Source organism: Amphiura filiformis, chromosome 11, assembly GCF_039555335.1.
Source record: "Amphiura filiformis chromosome 11, Afil_fr2py, whole genome shotgun sequence".
Classification (NCBI taxonomy): Eukaryota; Metazoa; Echinodermata; class Ophiuroidea; order Amphilepidida; family Amphiuridae; genus Amphiura; species Amphiura filiformis.
Window position 1 is genome coordinate 6,680,050 of NC_092638.1, and position 21,934 is coordinate 6,701,983.

General features: G+C 36.9%; 3 protein-coding genes across 4 annotated transcripts in view; 2 read left to right on the forward strand and 1 right to left on the reverse strand.

The window, feature by feature from the left end:
- Positions 1 to 21,934, reverse strand: part of LOC140164293 (DNA-dependent protein kinase catalytic subunit-like) — a 209,920-nt gene that overhangs the window by 82,505 nt on the left and 105,481 nt on the right. The window lies entirely within an intron of this gene.
- LOC140164292 (plancitoxin-1-like) overlaps positions 322 to 21,934 on the forward strand; it is a 33,491-nt gene continuing 11,878 nt past the window's right edge. Inside the window, exons 1-2 of one of the 2 annotated variants that reach the window (XM_072187564.1) lie at positions 322 to 339; positions 20,395 to 20,575. In XM_072187564.1, coding sequence (XP_072043665.1) covers positions 20,459 to 20,575 — 117 coding nt within the window. In that variant the 5' untranslated portion in view covers positions 322 to 339; positions 20,395 to 20,458. Of the gene's footprint in view, positions 340 to 16,514; positions 16,915 to 20,394; positions 20,576 to 21,934 lie in introns of those variants that run through there. The other variant, XM_072187563.1, reaches the window with a different exon arrangement.
- Positions 1,061 to 12,219, forward strand: LOC140164288 (uncharacterized). Its single transcript, XM_072187559.1, has 3 exons — positions 1,061 to 1,259; positions 6,499 to 8,762; positions 10,015 to 12,219. Exons 2-3 carry the CDS (start codon positions 7,362 to 7,364, stop codon positions 10,306 to 10,308), a joined length of 1,695 nt encoding a protein of 564 aa, XP_072043660.1. The 5' UTR covers positions 1,061 to 1,259; positions 6,499 to 7,361; the 3' UTR covers positions 10,309 to 12,219.

Sequence of the window (21,934 nt, forward strand, 5' to 3'; positions counted from 1 at the left end):
TTTCAAGCCCAAAAGCTACTTTTGCGATCTCAAAAACTTCAAAGGGAATTTTCCATAAATTTCTTCCCCATTGAAACACATTGTATTAGGAGTAAGGTGAACTTTGGGCGGGATTTTGGGCTCCTTTAGTAGTGGCAACACTGGTTTGTTGTTTTTAAACAGCACTGCACTGTGGATCGAGTGCCTGCCGCGATGCCGATGCCTTCAGCTGATGAACATTTTGCTAGAAATAAATGATTTTGAGATCTCTTTTGGGAATAAAATTGCCAAATATGAGGAAAAGTACCTCAAATAATTGTGTGCACGTCCTTGCAGCTGGCCATAACAGTGAATTAAAAGGTAATTTACGATCTACTGGTCTAGTGGAATGGTGTCAAATTCTGCACACTTCAATCATCTCATGCAGTTCAATGTAGTCAATGTTTTTCTTTTCGGCACTGAAAAAAAAATTTTGTGGGTTTGTTTTTATGGTGGACTTTTATGTAATGCTGCTAGCTGCTGCTATAATTATCAGTAGGCTAATAGCATAGATTGTAGGTCTGCAGGGTCTAGTAATTTGATTCGAATGCTGTTTTGCTTTGCTGAGATTTTCATCGTAATAGGCCTAGGCCAAAACAGACCTATTTTGCATTTATAATGGTTTTCCTGATTTAATAATTTAATGCACAATTCAAAGTGAAATCGATTCCTTCAAAAATCTGTGGCAAAAATGCAACAAAATTGAACCCTGGTTTGGCCTGCATGGTTTAGTTGCCGAGATTTTTCAGATTTTGGCGGCTGATCAGTTCCCAAGACCCCCCTTTTGGCCGGTCAAACAGTTCCCAAGACCCCCCTTTTTGACCGGCCGATCAGTTCCCTAGACCCCCCTTTTTGACCTGCCGATCAGTTCCTTAGACCTCAAGTTCGAAACTGGCGGTGGCACACCCCTACCTAAAAAAAAAATGAGTGCCCCCGGGGTTTCAAATAGAATACAAAATTGAATAAATTCCATTTGAAATACTCACTCTAGTTGTGGAAGATATAAGTAAAGCCATATACATAAGGAGAGTATGTAAAATAATTAACCCTAGCCAATTCCGTTTGAAAAACATACTCCCACTGTAGAAGACTTTTGTTAAATCTTCTACATAGGTATGACAGATTTCAAATAGAATAGCCAGATTCAATACATAACACAACTGCAGGTGACTCATGCACACACACAATATGTCAGCAGTCAGCACTGATATCTAATGCAGCAAGTTACTTTCCTATCCGAGGTAAGAATAATGAATAATGAAATTAAACATTTTATTAGCTAAATAAACATTATTCCATTAAGTTTGATAACATTCACTTAAGGGTATACGAGGTATTGTTGGTCAAAGTATTATCTGAATCAATATATTATTGGAAAATAACACTTTGGTGTTTTGCAAAAGTTCATTCTACAAATCATATACTTTGCAAACTTGCTTAATTTATTGTTGTTAATGAGTTATGTACGTTTTACAAAAGTGTTGTTGTTTCAGCGCTCTTTACAACATAACTCAAGAACCACAGGACCTACAAAAGTATATCTGTGATATTTGAATTCTTCCACACGCTCGCTATGAATTGAGCAATGCAATTTTTGCTAAAGCTCACTACCATTCGCAAGATGCTGTGAACTACATTTTTTCTGCTGCTTCGACCAACAATATATCGTATAACCTTAATATTATTTTGCATTGTGTTTTATTGGGAAAATGAGGTTTTGATTAACCAAAATGCACCATTTGCACATTTAAAATAGAAATCTTCACAAGATTTTAATGACCTCATAATGATCGCTTGGTATACTGCCATACAGACCCACAAGGTAGGGGAGAGCGGGGAGTGTTCGCCCTAGGGGTAGGTTCGCCCACCCCTTGTTTCTCAGCACTACGGCTATCAGGGAATCTGGTGATGGCAAAATTAGGTGACATAGGTCATTATAAACTTCTCATATTAGCTACGCGACATATAGGGACGTGTTCATCAAACTACAGCCAAAACAAAAAATTTACACCAAAACGTAATTTTTTCTTGCATTAATAATGTTGTATTATCATTGATACATAAATACAGATGGTTTTAATGGAAATCTGTATTGGGAACATATGGGATTTGTCAAAGATTTAATGCAGTTATAAACTCCTTATTCGATTTGTGTTTTGCATACCCTGAAGAAAATACAAAAATGTGCACAAGGGGCTCGTTAAGCCCTTTTGAGGATGGGGCATGTTCGCCCTATATCTTCCCCGGGCGGACTTACCCCAAACTGGAGGGCGGACCTGCCCCATCAGCATATTATGCAAAATATTGATAATTAAACCATTAAACAAGGTAAAACTACTGAAAAACATGTTTTTTTAAAGTTATGTGATATCGGTATTACTCATACCACCGTTTATGTCCTAATCCATTTTTCCCCGAAGTTGTAAACATGATACGTTTAAGCTTAATTTGGACCCCTACATTTTACCCTGACCCAACCCCTGCAACAAATTTAGTGACTCCCCAGAAGAGAATGAATGCCCTGTATACTCTTGCTAAATGTTTGCATTGAATATGTTATTGTTATGCAATGTTTTAACCTTTTTTTTTTTTTTTTGTGAACTTACCTCCACCATATGGGTGAACCTGCCCCAATATGGGGCAAGTTCGACACTTTGCAAAACTTTTTTGTTTGTCCTATCCTGTTGCTATTGTAAGGCCTATAGTTCTGGGATTGTGGCCGTATATAGCTAAGACCTGAGACCATAATATGGTCTCAGGCTAAGACATAGGGCTTTCACATAGGCTAATCAGGTCATCCCTAACCTTAAAATTGACATCGCTAGGTTGGTCAGAAAAAAATAGGGCGAACACTCCCCGCTCTCCCCTACTTGATTACATCTACAAAGTTTGTGAACTTTATTGGGTTAAATTTTGAACATTTTTGACACAGACTAAAAAGGTATTTGTTTGTTTGTTTGTTTGTGATGTTGAATAGAGCACTCAAACATCTCTATTGCATACAGCACTTAGGCAAAAAAAAAAAAAAAGTGTTTGTTTGCCCAGACATGGGGTAGAAAGGAGTGGGTCGGTAGGTCGATTTCCCTTTTCTTTTTTTTTTTTTTTTTTGTACATGTGTTGCAGCAAGTGGTGTAAGAGAAAATATACGACATTCAGCCTTACATTTTGTACTTGTGTCAAACTTTAATTATAGGTTAATGAACGTGTATTACTTGTAGGGAGAGAAATTAGACAAAAATAATGCATGCGCGCTGATGTTGATGCGTAGCGCAAGTGCATTATTTAGTCTAATTTCTCGAGCAACAAGTATTAAATACGCGATTCATTAACCTATTTGAATAGTATTTCCTACACAAGAAGAAAAAAAACATGTGATTTTTGATGTTTTTATAACAAAACTATCACTAAAAAATGTTGGAAAATAGGACCAAATATAAATGCATCAACTCGCCCCGCCCAAAAAGCGTGCGAAAGCACTTTGCGCGTAGTAACGTGGATTGCACATTATATACAATCAATGTACTCCGCATACTTTTCTAACCGCTTTTCTGATTGGCTGTTTTGATCTATGAATGTATTTCAACCTTACCATATAAAGTTTAACCTCTTTGGTAACAAAATCGGGCTGGAGTACAAAATCCCAGACCATACCTGTACAGTGTACATGTACTTGTCGTGCTTGGTTCTCTATATTGATGTTGATTGATGGTAAAATATTGTTGGCATGGTTGGGGGGGGCTAAATGGGAAAAATGAATGCTGTGATTGCCAGGAATATTAACTTTCAAGTGTCATTTGGCATTTTATGGGGAAAAAACATCATTTTCTTTATTTTTATATCATTGTAAAAGAAAAAGAAAAAAAAAAGGGTATGATGTTTTTTGAATTTTTGGGTCGGTCGTGTCTGGGCAAACAAACACTTTTTTTTTTTTGCCTATTGTCACATATTGAATAAATATTGTGTTGTCTTAAATTAGCACTTTTGACATTTAATGTAGAGTTACAAATAATTCACCTGTCTGGGTTTTTCACTCATCCGGCCAATGCTTGGTTCAATCATGGCTGGATATAAAAAGAGGTTTAGGGAAACCAATGTTATGCTAAACAAGAAGAGTCCTTAAAAAGGACAATGTTCCGTTATGGCCTACTGGTATTGAAAATAAATCAAAATCTACTCTTTCTTGACTCATGGTAGTGAATTGCAATCATTTTGTAATATGTATAAATGCATCGACAAAAACACATTAAATAAGCATGAAATGAATTATTTGTGTTTGTTTGAAATGATTAACATTGATATAATTTAGCTGAACTACTTGCATGGGGTGTAGAAACACGTAATAAAGCAGTTGTTAAATGGCATGTTATGGGACCGGTGCACTGGCGTAATAATTGTATTATACTAGATGCTTAAAAGGTATAAACCTTAAACAAACAAGTGGTAGAATCCATTAGTTGCTATGACAACGTACCTATATCCAGTTCAGACAACGACCATATGAAATTGAGGTCTTTCTAGCTGAATGCATATCCAGTAGAGAGAACCAGAGAGAGAACTGTATGCTGAATGCTGGCTTAGAATTAGTAGAATTAAATTTGATATATTCTGTGGAAGACTTCAAATCTTGTGTGGAATTTTCAAGAATTATCTTATAGTGAACGGTGTTAATGAAACCCTTTTGATATATCATGGTTTATATGATGCCCAGGGATATGATGTTATACTTTAAAACACCATGCATATCATGAATAAAAAATCTACAAAAATACTATAGTGCATGTAGGCCTGTGCAGTTTAGGTATGCCTAGATGCTTAATTGTGGACCCGATTTCCTTGGTGACCGCCCAGGGCAGCAGTGCACTCACTCATGGTGTTCATTTAGGGCAGGTACGTGAAAGTAAGTAGACATAAATCATTGCCAGTTTATAAATTGAGCCGAATCTCTGCAAGGCAAAGTTACAAAATTTAAATGGTAAAAAATGCTTGTTGCATGGCTTTGGGTATGAGAGTATTGTATTTCTGTCATTACTCTGCTGTCATACCCCGCGATCCAATAACATTAATACAGATAAGAGTCAATGAACTGAGAACTCGGCCATTGTGATGTAAAACAGCAGGCCCAATGAGATGCCTTGTTACATACTAAACAGAGGGTACTTGTCTCTGCTATATCTCCTGGCCTCCACACACTTTCATGAATATTAAACCAAGCAACTATTTGACAACCTAGTGTACTGGATACAGCATTTTACCTCTTCCCAATATCTTTCTCAGGCATATAATTCACGCTTCAAGCTAGTTTTACAAACAGGATATGATGAGAACTGGTACTGGGTGTTTTGATCAATCTGGACATATTGTTCCTACAGAACAACAAAACATACACCTGGTTTGCATTAGTTTAACCTGAATAATAACTAACATGATAACAAGTTAAGATAACACAATAAAACAGTAGCAATACAGATTTTGGAATAGTAGTCACTGAGCACAGATATTGGGTGTGTTCCAACCCGGGGGTCACTCCCATTGTGGCCTGTACACCATCCGCAATAATGAAAACGCGTAAAAAGGGTAGTTTTTCGTGGGTTAGCACGATCTGTGCAGCGTAACACGTTTAGGGTGTCAAAACATGAAATATTGGAAAAAGGGTAGCAAAATTGCAATTGCTAATACGCGGAAATGAAATTTAGGGTATGAAATTTGATGCAAGGAATAAAATCCCTGTTTAGGGTATTGTTTTAGCCAAGGGTTAAATCCTTGTTTAGGGTGCTTTTCAAAAGTTGATTATTGCGGATGGTGTACAGGCCTCAATGGGAGTGACCCGGGGTTCCAAGAACGTATAAACTCAGGTTAGTAGTCTCAAACCCAATATATTTTAGACCGCCTAACTATGCTTGGACACAAATTGATAATAAGTATGAAAAGATTCTTTACATATCAGTGGTGGCACCAGGATATGAGGGTGAGATGACCGAGTGGTGAAGGCATTGCACTGTCGGCCGGGAGAATATGATCGGAGAGGGTTCGAACCTTGGGCTTGCCTTTGGTGATAATTCTCTTCCTCTCCCAAAATGTTCCAAATCCTACAATTGTGTTCAGTTTAACTTTACAGACTAAAATTGTAGAATTTCTTCTTACCCCCATACACTGCTTAGCACATGCAGATAGGTAGTGTGTGTGCGACGTCTCATGGTCACATAAAGCTGGAGTCAAACCTTGTGCATGTTAAGTGTCAGAGCTATTCAAAAAGAGAAGGGAGACCATCCCCGGTTCTGATATCTGCAATCAATCCTAGGTTCCAGAATCATGCATAGATAAACTAATATACTGCGAACGTAAAGCCCATGCTACAACACTCAAAATTGAGGTACGTATATAGAAAGTAGAAGAAATGTTTTCTGGGTGGCAAGACAAAAAATTTTCTATATTAGAAACACCTTATATTTTACCATTTCTGTTTATCTAAATTCACTACAGCAAACAGAAGACGCAGAAGCTACAAAACACCATGGAACCTCCAAGTGCCTTCAAATATATCCATTCACACTTCAACTGGGATCTGGACTCCGGCAATTCCAAAAACTTTGACTCCTTGGAACTTAAAATTTCTCAACATATCAAATTCAACAAGGATTTCCTGATTGAAGCCCACCTATTTCACAGCTTTCTTTACGTCTCAAAATATCACTCTGATAGATACCGCAAACTTGATTATGCCAAGGCTAATGAACACTTGCAGAAAGCCTTTGATGAGATTGATCAACTCCCTCATGAAGAAGACAGGTGGGGATATTTGACTGCAGCCAAATCCAATGAAGCATTTATGACATCAAAGAAAAGAGAAGATGAGTCCAATTTAGAGCAGGAAATTCAAAGTTTGATTTCCAAACATACACAGAATTCAAGTGCTTGCATAGCATCAGCAAGAGCATTTGCATTATCTCGATTGGGCGTGGAAAGATACGATGAAGCCAAATACCACTTTGAGATAGCCTTGGAAGGTCAACCAGACAATACACAGTGGCTATACAAATTAGCAGAGATAATTGGGCGCGTTTCTCGCTACAGGAATGTCTCTGTTATGGCCGACAAGATTCAAGAGAACAATCTTTATGAAAAAATACTTTCTATTGATAATAAGCACGCAATGGCTTATATTTCCCTAGCACTGAATTTTCTACAAATTGAGAAAGAAGCAAACAAGTTAAGCTGTTTTCAAAATGTGGAAACAGAAAGAGTGAAAGAAGCTTTGAGATTTGCAAATGAGGCAAAGAAATGTGACCCAGCAAATCCGCTGATTCTTATTGAAGTTGGCAAAGTGTTGAGACTGGCACACCACCATGATGAAGCTTTACAAACATTTGAAGAAAGTCAGAATGTACAACCTGATAATCCTGATCTACTTCACCAAATCGGTCTATGTCCACAAATACACTGATCAAAAAGATGCAAGGAGAAACAAGAAATGCCGGACTAGACCTGACAAAAATCTACTCCAAACAGCAATCAAATACTTCACCGATGCAAGCGAGCTACACTGTACCAACTTCATGGCACTCTTAGATCATGCACGAACATATGAACGATTACCGGATATGAAAGAGAATGCAAAGCAAGATTTTGAAAATCTGGTAACAATGCCAAACCTTTCTAGCATAGACAAACTAACATTCAGCATACACTATGCACGATTCCTTCAACGCACATACAAGGATGCGAATAAAGCAGCTCACCACTTCAGAACAGTAATAAAATGTGCCGTTGATTCCTGTACACTCGAACCTATAACTTGGGAGAATCCACAGCCACAATTTGTAGGCAAAGTAAATTACTTCGTCCAGGATGCAATCACTAATTTCTCAACGACAATGACAGCTGAAGTTATTTCCGATGATGTTCAGAGGCAAGCTGAAGGGTTGAAGGGACTAGCCTGGCTTCACTTTATTCTTGGTGAACATGAAGAAGCACAGATAAAATATGAAAAGTACCTCAAGTGTGAAGGAAGAGGCAATGACATGGATGCAATATGCAACTTGATACATTCTTTGATCCAGTTAGAAGACTTTGAATCGGCAAGAGAAATGATTCACAAGTTGGAGATCATGCAGAAACAAGATCTTGCTAAGCAGTGTAAACAGGAATGTGCTCTGAGACAAGGTCTTTTACCTTTGAGAGCCAATCAACAAGATCTAGCCCACCAACTCTTTCAGGAAGCTGTAGAAGATGGCAGCATGACTGCCTGTTATAAACTAGCAGAAATTCTGATGAAAACATCTGGCAATGTGTCAACGTGGGAGTTCGCTGCCGACTGTGCAAAGATAATCCACTGTTGCCAGCTCAGTAACCATCAAGCTGACCCCATCGTCTGTAAAATTAATAAGATGATGGATGTTGAACATCAAGACTTAGGGAAGCTGAGGAGCAGACACCTTGATCTGGAACAGTCTCTGCTAGACAGCCCACATAAACAAGAAGTCTCCAAAGCTGTACTGGACAAAGTATCCCAAGTCCTTACAGAAGCACGTTCTGTGCTCGATCGGATTATGATCCAGTTTCAGACCAGACACTATCCTGAGCGAAAGACAAGAACCTGCACATTTTTCCATGTCCAGAATGACTACTCCAACCACATGAAAACTGGAGATGACATAAAGGGGGAAATAAAGAAGCGGATCATCAAGAACTACAAGTGGGAAGAATTTGATACCAAGTTTCCAGATCTCTTTGATTTTTTTGTCCAGGTAAAATAAATTTAATTTTATAATAAAGCTAGATGGAAGAGGAGCAACTACCAGCTCAAGCCAGATAGATTTTGCCCCCCCAAAGCCTGTTAGGGTGACCAACTGGCGAGAAAAGTAGCATATGTGACATGGTCAAGGGGAATGAGTCACATGTCGGCCCTGGTTGAAAATGAGTTTTACACAGGTTTCTAAAGAGGGCATTTAGAGCTTTCAGAAACTGAAAACTCTGTGTTGATACAACTTTTCTTTGTGAAGTTACGTCAATTTATCAATCGCTGAAAACAATATAAAACAAAAGAATTTTAACACTTTCTTTGCCAATATCTCAAAATCAATATTAGCGACATCCGACTCAATTCCCTTGATCATGTCACATATATGACTTCTCCAAACAAGATAAGCCAATCCCTGTGTCAATCTGATTATAAACTTTAAGGAAATATAAAAATTGAGAATCATAAGTTACATTTTCCATGGGGAGGCTGTGAACACCTGTACAAAACAACTGTTATGTGGAAATCAACACTAAGTCTCTGTGTATTTGACACACCCATAGATGCATAGCATGTTAGTCTGAAAAACAATAACAGTTGTTATAAACCCTAATCCTTATCCTAACATAACCCTCACCCTAATATTAACCTATAACTTAAGCCCTAACCAAACCCTAAACATAACCATAACATAACCTTAATTTACCCTACTCTCATCCTAATCCTACCCTAATACTAACACTAACTTTAACCTAACCCTACCCTAATCCTAACTCTAACCTAACCCTACCCTAATCCGAACACTGACCCTAACTCTAATATGACCCTACCTTATTTCTAACACTGACCCAAACTCTAATCCTACCCTAATCCTAACACTGAGCCTAACTCTAACCTAACCCTACCCTAATCCTAACACTGACCCTAACTCTAACATGACCCTATCTTATTTCTAACACTGACCCAAACTCTACCTAAACCTACCCTAATCCTAACACTGACCCTAACTCTAACCTGACCCTACCTTAATTCTAACACTGACCCTAACTCTAACGTGACCCTACCCTAATCCTAACACTGACCCAAACTCTACCTAAACCTACCCTAATCCTAACACTTATTCTAACTCTAACCTAACCCTAAAGTTAACCCAAACTTTAATCTTAATCATACAATTGTATATACCTATAAATATATGATACCTGGCAGCTATTGCACTCAGATTGCGCCCTTTTACACTTGATACCGTTATTTTTTAGATCCAACCAGCATATCCCGGAAACCGTGATAATTGGTACCTGGCCCTATCTCAACTGGCCATACGAGACAAGCATCTTGAAACACTGCAACATAGCCAGTACTATATCCCTATAATCCTCAATGGCAAAACTGGAGTGACACCTGTACCAGTCGAAAATACTGCTGCATCCAACGCCATGAGCGATGCAAGAATTGATGGTGTTGAGTACGAGTGTTTTACGGTGGTTGATGTGGCTAGGTGGGCAGCCACAAAAGTGGAACATATTGTTGCAGAGATTCAGAAGTATCTTTAAAATTACAGTAACCACATGGCAATGATCTTTTATAACATTGATCTATTACATGCATCTAATGTTGCATGCTGATGTGGCAGTCTTGTCCCTAATTACCCTTACTATTATTTCTTTCTTCACAACAGTGGAAATACCCCCAACTTATCCCCCTCCCTCTCAGTCAGAACAAAATACCTGAAAATGTCACTGTTTTGAGAACAAATTGACAAATTCTGAAAAGTTTCATCTGTAGGATTGTTCGTAATAATTATTTTATTTTTGATAGACAAATCCAGAGCATAAAACTCACGTTTCTTAGCTTTCAATAGCAGGGTATGCCATCTTGATCACAGGTGCTTTCCAGGTAGTCTCGTTCCTACGATGTGATGTAGGACTCAAATCAGCACACCAGAAAGATCCGCGAAGTAATATGGATTTGCAGAGGGGGCGACAAAACCATGAACAGAGACATTGGAATGTATTCTCTTGACCACGTATATGACTCACTGATTAAGCACACATCACATCGTAAGAACGAGACTACCAGTTCCCACGGAAGATGAGCCTGGAAAGCACCTGTGATCAAGATGGCATACCCTGCTATTGAAAGCTAAGAAACATGAGTTTTATTCTCTGGATTTGCCTATCAAAAATAAAATAAAAATTGACAAATTGTTTTTCAAATTTTTGCCCCCTAAATGCACCACCTTGAAACTTGGCAAATTTAGTCTCTCCCCCACCAACAACAAAAAATATTTGGATATGGGAGAATGAGAACATATCTTGATTTTTGTGGGGTGGCAAATCCTTCAGTGGTACATGTATCACCACTGACATTTTCCACAAAGATGTGTAAGATTGTGTATACTGTATCAATGCTAGTGAATAATAAAGGGAAGAACTTTATGGTTTAACTTATTTTATAACATGTGTCTCATTTTCAAAATACAGAGATGTAGACTTGAGTCGTGTGACTTGGACTCGAGTCTGACTCAAGTCACTATTTTTGTGACTTGTGACTTGACTTGCAACTTTTGCAAAATGACTTGACTTACTTGTGACTTCGACAAAATGACTTGGACTTGGACTTGACAAAAATGACTTGTTACCAACCCAAGTCTGAGGTTACTTTCAGCATTTTTAAGACAAGTAAAATTTTACACACTAATAGTGCCAAATTGCCGACGTCCAAATTGCTTCAATTAGGTATTCATTTAAAGTTTCTTACTTCTGAGGGTCCCTCAGAAACCCCCCTGCGTCGCGATGCCCGCTTAGCGGCCATTTTTGCTGTCAGTGTGTCCCCCCGCTTTCAAAAACGCCCTTGCAAGTGACTTGTGACAAATTGTGACTTACTTGTGACTTGACTTGTGATTTGATGACTTGTGACTTGACTTGACTTGCAACTTTTTCAAAATAACTTGACTTACTTGGGACTTGGACAAAAGGACTTGTGACTTGGACTTGACTTGCAAAAAATGACTTGTTGACATCTCTGTCAAAATATCACTTCACTTTTAATACTAATTATAATACTACACATGGGTTTTTTGTGTCAGTTCCTGCAGAACTGACACCTTCTCCTACAGGATCACGTGACAATTTGAATCATCATATCGAAATATCACGTGGGTAAAAATATCAATATCGATATCAATACTATTCGTCAATTCAGCCCCAAACCAATTTGCCCACATGCTAATTCGAACCCTGTATATTGATGTACAAAAAAAGTTGGCCAAATTTAACTATTTCGTGATTTTCTCCATAACCGTTGTTTTTACACCAAAGCTGTATATTTAGATGCCTTGATGTCTTGCATTCGGTCACAAACCAATTCGTTGTACTTTTTTGTGCACTTAACCCTCTATCTTTTAAACCAAATATCCTAAAGAGTCGTGTGATATGTCGAACTTTTCCTCTGGTCATAAAGAACAAAACAAGTCAGCGTTCAGCGATCTGTACGTAGTCGCAGTTTGTGGCCCTCACAACACGGGCTTCCGTGAGCTGCCGGTCCTAGGAAATGGAATATTACTGATAAATATATAAAGATGGCAAAATCAGTAAACCAGTTTAAGTTACAAATAAAGAAAAGTCTAATAAAAAATTACATCTAATATTTAGGCATTACTTAGGGGTGGTGCAATAATTATGTGTACCGGGGTGAATTCTCAAAATGGTCTGCCAAAAAATCGCTTGCCCCCTTTGGCCGTGCCAAAAACCTTTGCCCCCCCCTTTCGACGTGCCAAAAACCTTTGCCCCCCCCTTTCGACGTGCCAAAAATCTTTGCCCCCCTTACACATGCAAGATTTTGGGGAACCCAATTTAAAACCTTAAATTGTCTTAACATATAATGCGAAAGAAGCGACAGGAAATTTTGCATATTTGAACGTGTTCAGTAACGTTTTCCCACGCCTTTTAGGGCGTAATATAGAAACGGTGCCCAAAATATCTGTGCCAAAAATTGCTTGCCCCCCCCTTCGACCTGCCAAAATCGCTTGACCCCCCCCTTTCGACCTGCCAAAAATGCTTGCCCCCCCCCTTTGGCCTGCCAAAAATCTTTGCCCCCCTATAATTCACACCCGGGGGGTACACATAATTATTGCACCACCCCTTATACCTCACCCATCCCCACCCATCTCCACCCCAACTATCAATTTCTTCTGTGAACTGTGGAATGTCTATATGAAATGTTATAAATATTTATTATTGGTTCTTTCTTTGCATGTTCTTCTCCTCTTTCTTTTTTCTTTTATTTGTTAGCTTTGTGTAATTGTATGTTGTAACTTAAGGCAGTGTAAGGGGGTGCTCGCTTCAGGCCTTTTGAGCATCTACTCATTCAAATGTTGTGTCTTTTATATATATTTTGTATGTCGATTTGAATGAAAATAAAATGATGATGTATGATGATGATGATGATGTACATCATTTCCTACAGAGTCGTGAGATACATGTATGTCAAACTTTTCCCTTGGTCATAAGGAACAAAAAAAAGTCAGTGGTCGCATATCTGTAGGATCATTGGTTAATAAGATATAGTCACTTTTTTTAAAATTTTTAACCAAATATCTTAGAGAGTTGTGCCATATGTCAAAAAGGATCAGAAAAGTCAGTGGTCGCATATCTGTAGGATCATCGGTTAATGAGATATAGTCACTTTTTTGTACGTTGTGCACTTAACCCCCTTGTTTTTTACTTCTGGATATCGTTTGGAGTCAAATGATTTTTCATTTTAAAAAATGCTTCCATGCTGATACCAGGAAATGCCGAAAAATTACGTACTTTTACAAGACAAAAAGCAACTTTTCTAGGCATTGTTGACATGGTGCCTTCGCTAAAGAAAGTTTCCTACTATAAAGACCTAACTTTTGAGATGGTTTGTACGGTTTGAAGGTGCAAAATTAACAATAAGCTTAAAATAAAGCACCCGGTTTACCGCCGAGTTTAGCAAGTCATCATCAACGACTTTGACAGATGACGTCAGACGCAATCTCTGTCTTGATAATATCGACATGGACTAATATATAGAGCACGTAGTGTGATGGACTGGAAACTTGACACATCGATCTCAGGACAGCTTTCAAACATAAGTCTTGATAGTAAAAACACTGTTTTACTTAGCCTATATCTGGTGGCAGCAGCATTTTTCTACAGTCACGTGATAATGGCACCGGCGGATATAAATACACGGGGGAAGCCGACGGTGTCCACATCTTTTTTTTTCCTTTTTCAGCTTTTTGTATTTTATCTGTACTTGGAGCTGGTGGGGAGAGAAAGCATAAAATACATTCAGGAAAAAATACAACTCGAACCAAAGATCAAGGCTTCATTTCAAATTTAACCCTAAAAAATCACTCATTTTTGAAACCGGATGTTAAAAATATTGGGATTTTTTCTCAGATTCCTTCATGTAGGCCTAGACACTTGCCAGAAGCAAATGAGCTGAAAACGGGCGAATTTTGACAATATCTTTAGAAAATAAAGCCGCAACAAGCTCAAATAAGCGGTGGACTATTTTAACCGAATTTCACTGGTACATAAATCGTGGAGTGATTTGGTGGTGCGCCCTCTGAAAAGATTTGAAGAATATAAGGCTGACGTTGCGCCAAAACATGTGGGCCTATTTAATGATATATGAACTACCACTAAATGTTCTTGTCAGTGCTACCATGGCTACAGTGCACTCAAATAATAATTACATTGTAAATTGGAACTGACACCAATTTTTTTCAGGAATTCTTGTATATTATTGCTTTTTTCTTTAAAATTTTAGTCAGTTATCAATTATCATTTATTGAGTATTGACTAGTTTGTTTTTACACAGAAAATTATAAAGATATATTTACACATTAAATTTTTAATTGACCTTTTCGGTAAATCCCATAACCCTTTGCGAGTACACCTGAGAACTCGTCATTTTAAGGCCACACCGACTTGCAATGCGAGTAACGATGTTAAGAAAGACAAAAGATGTGCGCATCAGCGCAGAGCAAGCGTGGTGATTTAAAATGACGAAGTTCTTAGGTGTACTCGCAAAAGGGTTATGGGATTTACCGAAAAGGTCAATTAGAAAAAAGACATACATACACAAGTATATTCCCCAAGACAGACAGACACCCCTCACCCACCCCCACACACTTTCCTTAGGTTTGCAAGTGATTTAAAAAAGAATTATTTAGAATTATATTCCTATTTTCTTACTCAAGGTGGCAACACTACTTCGGAATTCCCCTGCAATACAGGCAATCATGCAATGTTTGCTAGACCCGAGGGCCAAGGTTGAAATTGTCTGTGTTTAGTTAGAACCTTAAAAAATTGTTTGATTGGCGTAACATAAAAAAAAAAAAATTAGGGTAAGGGATTTTTTTCTTTTTTACTTTTAAAGCTGTAAATTTTTTTCCTCTTTTTTAAAACTGTTACTTATTTATTTTTTATTTATTTATTTGTTTGGTTGTTGTTGTTGTTTTTTTCCACAAAAAAAACCCAAAGAAAAGTGTAGGGTTAGGCCTAATTTTAGGGTTGGTCTGGTTATGCCAATCAAACAAATATTTTTTAGGCCTTAGGTGGAAAGAAAGAGCAAGCATCGCAAGTGAGTGGGTGGATGTAGCTAGATATGTATTTGGTAACCACATGTTTTAGTGGTCCATAGCAGAAGTACTGTATCTTTTAAGTACATAAACCATGACATAGTTTACTTGCATAACTTAACTATCTGTTTTAATATATGCATCCTAATCACTGCACTACCATATTGTTTTGCCCTTTCTGACCGACTCTAAAATCTTAAAAAAATAAGCTTGTGTTTTTTTGTTTTCTTATATGTTGAATATATTTGATATAAAATTTGCAAAATATTGCTACCTGCTTGCAATTCATACTACATAACTCTGATAAACTAAAAGAAGTTAGCCTGGCAAACTTCATAAATCATTGTTAACCATCATATTTTGTGGTGAATTCACATTTTTTACTATTTTATGTGTCAATTTTTTTTAAATTACTGACTGACAGACCCTGACTTTTGAGCTTTAAGTGCAATTACAATCTTTTTGTTTTTTAGGTCAAGGGTTAAAACACCACCAGCAATGAAGAAACATATATTGTTTATGCTCTATACTTTCCTGTCCCACATTACACTTTCCCATTTCAACTACACAGTAAAATCTTGAGTTATTGTTAGTGTGAACTTTTCTGAAGAACAAAAAAATAGAGTATGCCTCACATTTTTTCATAAGTAAAGGTTCAATATCCAGGTTCAAAGTCAACATTTGTTAATGTGCATATATAACTTGCGGTGTAGGTTGAGTTCCTTCTCTCGGTTCCAGGTTGTTCCATCTATTGCACTTACCCATTTCATACCTCTGTCAAAACACTACATTGTAATGTTGATTAGCCTTGACGTAAAAAAGAAATCCCCATTGGTTAGTACAGGGCCTCAATTTTCTCTGCATAGAAAATACGAATTTGCCTTTTCTTTTGTAATTATTGGAAGTTGATTACTCTGATAAATAGGCCTATATGTTTTGTGATTTCCCCATTGAGTGTAGCCGGAGGTGCTCACACCTCCATCACTATGATTTCCACTGACTTCTCCACACGCAGGTCTGAGGCATGCACATAGCATGGAAAGGTCGAGGGGACACAGCGACCAAAATTATTAAAAAAATATCACTTTCTACCAAAGACTTAAACTAAACATATTTGGTGCATGAGTGTGGGGCCATGATAATCCGCCATGTTTGATTAGTTGCAAGAAAGCTATATGGCAGCTCTGGAATTTACATACGTATGGCCCTATAGTGAGGAACGAACAAACAGGGCCATGCTGTTTCGGGCTACATTGAGTGCAACAGTAAGCATCCCCTTCATGTCAGAGGGGGTGAAATGGAACAGCCAAAAACAGCCAATAGGATGAAGTGAGACGGTGAGAGTGACTCATACCGTCTGATTGGATTATTGCATGAATTTTAGCCATGTGCACAGCTTGGTACAAATAGAACCAAGCAGAACAAAGAGGAGCAAAATGGCATGTGATAAAAATCTTCTTTTGATTTGGATTTTTCTGGTGTGTGAGTTTGAAAAATCATACTCCTTGTCATGTCTTGATATGGAAAAGAAACCTGTCAGTTGGTGAGTAATTTTTTCAAGTGAATGTTGTTTAAAGCATTAAAATGCTTTAAACAACATTGACTTGAAAAATTCTGTTGTGGTGCTTACCGTATTGTTTGTAATAAACGCTTTATTACTCAACTGGCTGATGCCATTAGAACATGGTACATTTACAGAGATAAAGCAGTGATATTAAATTTTCTGATTTGGGTGCTTTGCAGTACTTATGGTTTAATTCTAGACTCAGATCCAAATCGAAACAGTATTTTTACTCAGATGAATGGTTTGACAAAGGCATTTGCAATATCATTGACCTTTTAAATATTGATGGGCCTCAACCTATTGTTCTTACATTTGATCAGTTGATTGAGAAATTTGGTATATCTCATAAAGATAAGAGATTTTATAATTTTCTTATTAAGAATATTCCATGTGAGTGGTTGGAGTATCCTAATATTCAAAATGATGATGTTTTTGAATTATTTGTGAATAAGTTAATTGATGCTCCAAAAGTTCCTAAATATGCTTTGATGTTAGACAAGTGCCTTCCAGATAAACAAATTTCCTCCTGGGAAACCTTTGCGGACTTTACTGTGGATTCTGAGGATTGAGAAGAAATTCATCTTTGGAATTTCAAATGTTCCATTAGTTCCAAATTACGTTCATTTTATTTCAAATTTCTTCATGATGCCATTGCTTTTAATGATTTTTTTATTTAAAATCAAAAGAAAAATTCTCCCAACTGTGCTTTTTGTGATAAAGTTCCGAAACTTCTTCTCACATTTTTTGCAATTGTGATATTGTTAAACCTATTTGGGAGGCGCTTGTTCAAGTTATCAAAGTTAAACATGACATTGATTTTGATTTGTCAACATTTGATAAATTATTTGGAGTGCCCTTAGATAAATATATCACTTACATTTGCTTATCTTTGAAATATCATATCTATCTGTGTAAATTTCAGGACAAAAAACCTACTTTCGTTTCATTTAAAACTTTTTGAATGTTCTTAAAGATACCGAATATTATATTGCTAAGAGGAAAGGTAAATTATCTGTGCATTTAAAAAAATGGAGATTTGAATTGTAACTCTCTCTTTTCCCATGCACATTGTGGATCTTGTTTTTCACTTGTATATGTTTTAGTTGTACCACTGTAATCTATTTTTGTATGCTGCTTTTTTTGTTTTTTCCATGTGATTTATTGTGATTTTTCTGTGTTTTCTTTGTTTTGATAATAAAAATACATGAAGATAAAAAAAAACGCTTCCCCCTAATAAACGCCCCCTTCCAATTTTTCCGTGAAAAAATGAAACCAATTTATGCAAACATTTCCATGCCATATTGTGTGAGTAAACTTAAAACTTGCATCAGTTATGTCAGTGATAATCGCTAAATTGCATGGACAAAACCTATTATGACTCAAACTTCCATACATTTCATTGCCTAATCAAGTAATTATGGTAGAATTTCACCAGATTCTTGCTTGATGATGTACTTACAGGTGTAATTTTGTTGTATATACCACAAAATTGTCATTTTCCACTCGATTTCTGTGGGCGGCGCCATGGTAGAAGCATTAGTATAGTCGTAAATCCCTCCTTTCTACAGGAGCACCATCGGGAAATTGAACTTGATTTTTAAGTTTTTTTCATTGACTATTCCAATAAACTTCCAATAAACGCTCCCCTTTTGGAAAAATGCAACGTCCCCGGGCGTTTATTACAAACAATACGGTATATTAGGTGAAGAGTTATAGGTTAAACACAGTATAAAACATCATCATGTACTGTAAAATTTACATGGTTGCTTGATTTAAATCATGTTTATTTGTTTTTTAAAAAGAAATAATTAAATCTTTTTTTTTAATCTTATTAATTATGGACAATTCAATGTTGTTTTGGTTTAAATAATCATCTGCATTAGCCTATTTTTGAAGTTCTTTATGATTTTAAATAACTGTAAGAACCTTTTGTAGGTCTTTTACCACTTAGGATTTTTTCAAAAGAAATCACCTTGATTTACCTCTAATTTTCACATGACCTGTGTACATAGCCATGCAAAAAAATGTAGTTTTTTGAAATCACAATCGTCAATACATTGTATCACAAAATCCTAATTTCAATTTTACTAGCATATAGGCCCCATTCTAGAGGCTGCCATTTGAAATTAATCTTCACCTTTACCCTCAAACTGTGGGGTAAAAATGAGGCAGTTGTTATTTTTGTTTGTTATATAAAGTTGTGTTTACTATATTGTTAGAAGTTAGGATTTTACTAAGATCTTCTGCAACATCTTCAGCTTTCTTGATATATTTTGTATTTTTAAAGTTTATAGGGTTTAAAAAAAAAAACCTTTAGTGAAGGTGTTTGCAATTCCCCCACTTTCACTAGGGGTGGTGCAATAATTATGTGTAACTTGGGGCAATGAAATTTTGGCAGGTCAAAAGGGGGGGCAAGCAGTTTGGGGCAGGTTAAAAGGAGGGGGACAAGCAATTTTGGCAGGTCAAAGGGGGGGATTATTTTTGGCACAGATGTTTTGGGCACTGTTTCTGTATTAGTTTACGCCATAAAAAGGTGTTAGAAAACGTTCAGAGCACATTCAAATATGCAAAATTTCCTGCTCACATCATATGTGACCATACACGACGAATGAGCCGTAAATTCCTCCCCGGTCAATTTTATTTTATTTCGTGTTTAGAAAATATATATCATAGGCTTTAAAATGGTATATCATTTGACTTCAAACTATATCCAGAAGCGGGGTTATGATTTGTTGAACTTTGCTCTTTCAAACAAATGGTACCTTTTATTGTTTCTACATGTGTCTCTTTTTGAAACATTGCTGGTAATTGATATCAAACAGTCATAATTGGCGGTCATTTCAAATCATCCCCAAGTCAACGAGGTTCAGGAATGTCCTCTCATTGTTAATTGTTGGTTATACATACCTAGAAAAAATACAATGCTTTTAATATAACCACCACTTGAACAGGATTTAGCCAAATCAAACAAAGACCAGAGCTATTAAGAATTCTATAGACATCTATAAGGTAAAAGCTTATTGTCCTCTTCAACAATATAATAGATTATTGATTGGTTTAAAAGCTGTTTGACTATCTAAATGAGATACATGTCAAACCAACTTGAGGTACCGATGAATACGACGTTCATGCACATTTGACACTGTAACTCAGAATACAATTTAGGACATTTACGGCTCATTCATGCTGTACAGTACGGTCACATATGATAAGAAAATTAAGGTTTTAAATTTGGGTTGCCCAAAATCTTGCATGTGTAAAAGGGGTGGGCAACATTTTTTGGCACATCGAATGGGGAGGGGGGGGGGGGCGCACAGGATTTTTGGCATGTCGGAAAGGGGAGGGGACAAGCCAATTTTTGGCAGACCATTTTGAGAATTCACCACCCTGAGGGTACACATAAATATTACACAGCCCCTAGGAGTATACATGTATATTAAATTAATTTCTCAATTGCAGGTTTATTGCATACAATCTTCCAAAAAAATCTATTCCAAACACAAGTGGTGCAGATTTCTTATATATGGATGAACATACCAATTCAGACATGGCATTTCAGAAGTCGAAGGTATCACTCATGGATGGCAAGCAGGCTATTGGGTACACTCTACAACAGGTGTATGGAAATCAGAAGAGTAAGGTTAGCATTAAAATAAAACAAAACTGAAAACCATTTATGTTTGTTTCAGTTCAGTTCGGTTCAGTTTTATTTCATCAAATTCCAACCATACAAATAATTACAATGGTTATGAAAAAGCTTTTACAAACACCAGTTAACATGGTCAAAATAATGACGATGCCACTGAAATGCAGGGTGTGTTATTATATTACCTTTTACAAAGGTCAGTATTAAATAATAATGAAATAAATAAAATTATAGAAAGATAATAAATACATTTGGAAGGTATGTGCCTTATGGTCTTACCAGTCCGCCCCTGAGCAAGAGAGCTATATACGCTTTCAATAGTAAATCAATAAGTGAGAATAGGGACATCAACAAACAAACCTTGAAACAAAAAAATTGAGAGAAAATAAGGAAACAGAGAAAAAAAGGAAAAGAAGGCCAAAAGAGTGTAAAATCCTGTATGTTCACGATCTACGCATGCATATTGTCCCAATAAAGCTCTTTTTTAAGCAGGAAGAATTTACAGTATCTCTCTGTAAATAAAAATAAATGCTCCCCCTCTAATAAATGCCCCCCTCCAATGTTTCTGTGAAAAATTGACAAAAATGCAAACATTTCCATGATATATCGTGTAGGTAAGCTTAAAACTTGCATCAGTCATGTCAGTCACGATCGCTAAATTGAATGGACAAAACCTATTATGACTCAACTCCCATCCATTTCATTGCCTAATTACGGTAGAATTTCACTAATTCCATGCACTTACAGGTGTAATTTTGTTGTATTCCCCACGAAAATATCATTTTTCGTGGGCACCGCCATCATGTATAGTGTCAGTAGTGTAAATCCCTCCTTTTAACAGGAGCACCATCGGGAAATTGAACACGATTTTTAAGCTTTTTCACTGACAATTCACTTCCAATAAACGCCCCCCTTTTGGAAAAATGCAACGCCCCCAGGGCGTTTATTACAAACAATACGGTATGTATATAATACCAATAATACTGAGCCAAAATGATGCATCCTAGGAATATTTTCATCCAACTAAAACTGGGACAAAAAAATCAAGAAAGCTGGCTGACAGTGGATCAAATTTAAATGAACAACTTGCTATAATGAAAGACAAAGATAAAGACAATTTATCGCGTCTGACGTCACCTGTCAATCAAACTCGAGCACGGTTTGTTTACAAGTGTCGTGATGATGACTTGCTGAACGCGGATTTATAACCGGGCGCCTTATTGTTGATTTTGCACCTTTTCGACATGCAAACCATCTCAAAAGTTAGGGCTTTATAGTAAGAAACTTTCTTTGGTGAAGGCACCATGTCCACAATCCCTAGAAAAGCTGCTTTTTGCCTTGTAAAAGTACGAA

What these genes read in the sequence shown, in the direction of transcription:
- LOC140164288 (XM_072187559.1), top strand. Translation starts at nt 7,362, where the DNA reads ATGATGAAGCTTTACAAACATTTGAAGAAAGTCAGAATGTACAACCTG. An exon ending in TCTTTGATTTTTTTGTCCAG is followed by an intron (nt 8,763 to 10,014) that starts GTAAAATAAATT and finishes GTTATTTTTTAG; the next exon opens with ATCCAACCAGCATATCCCGG.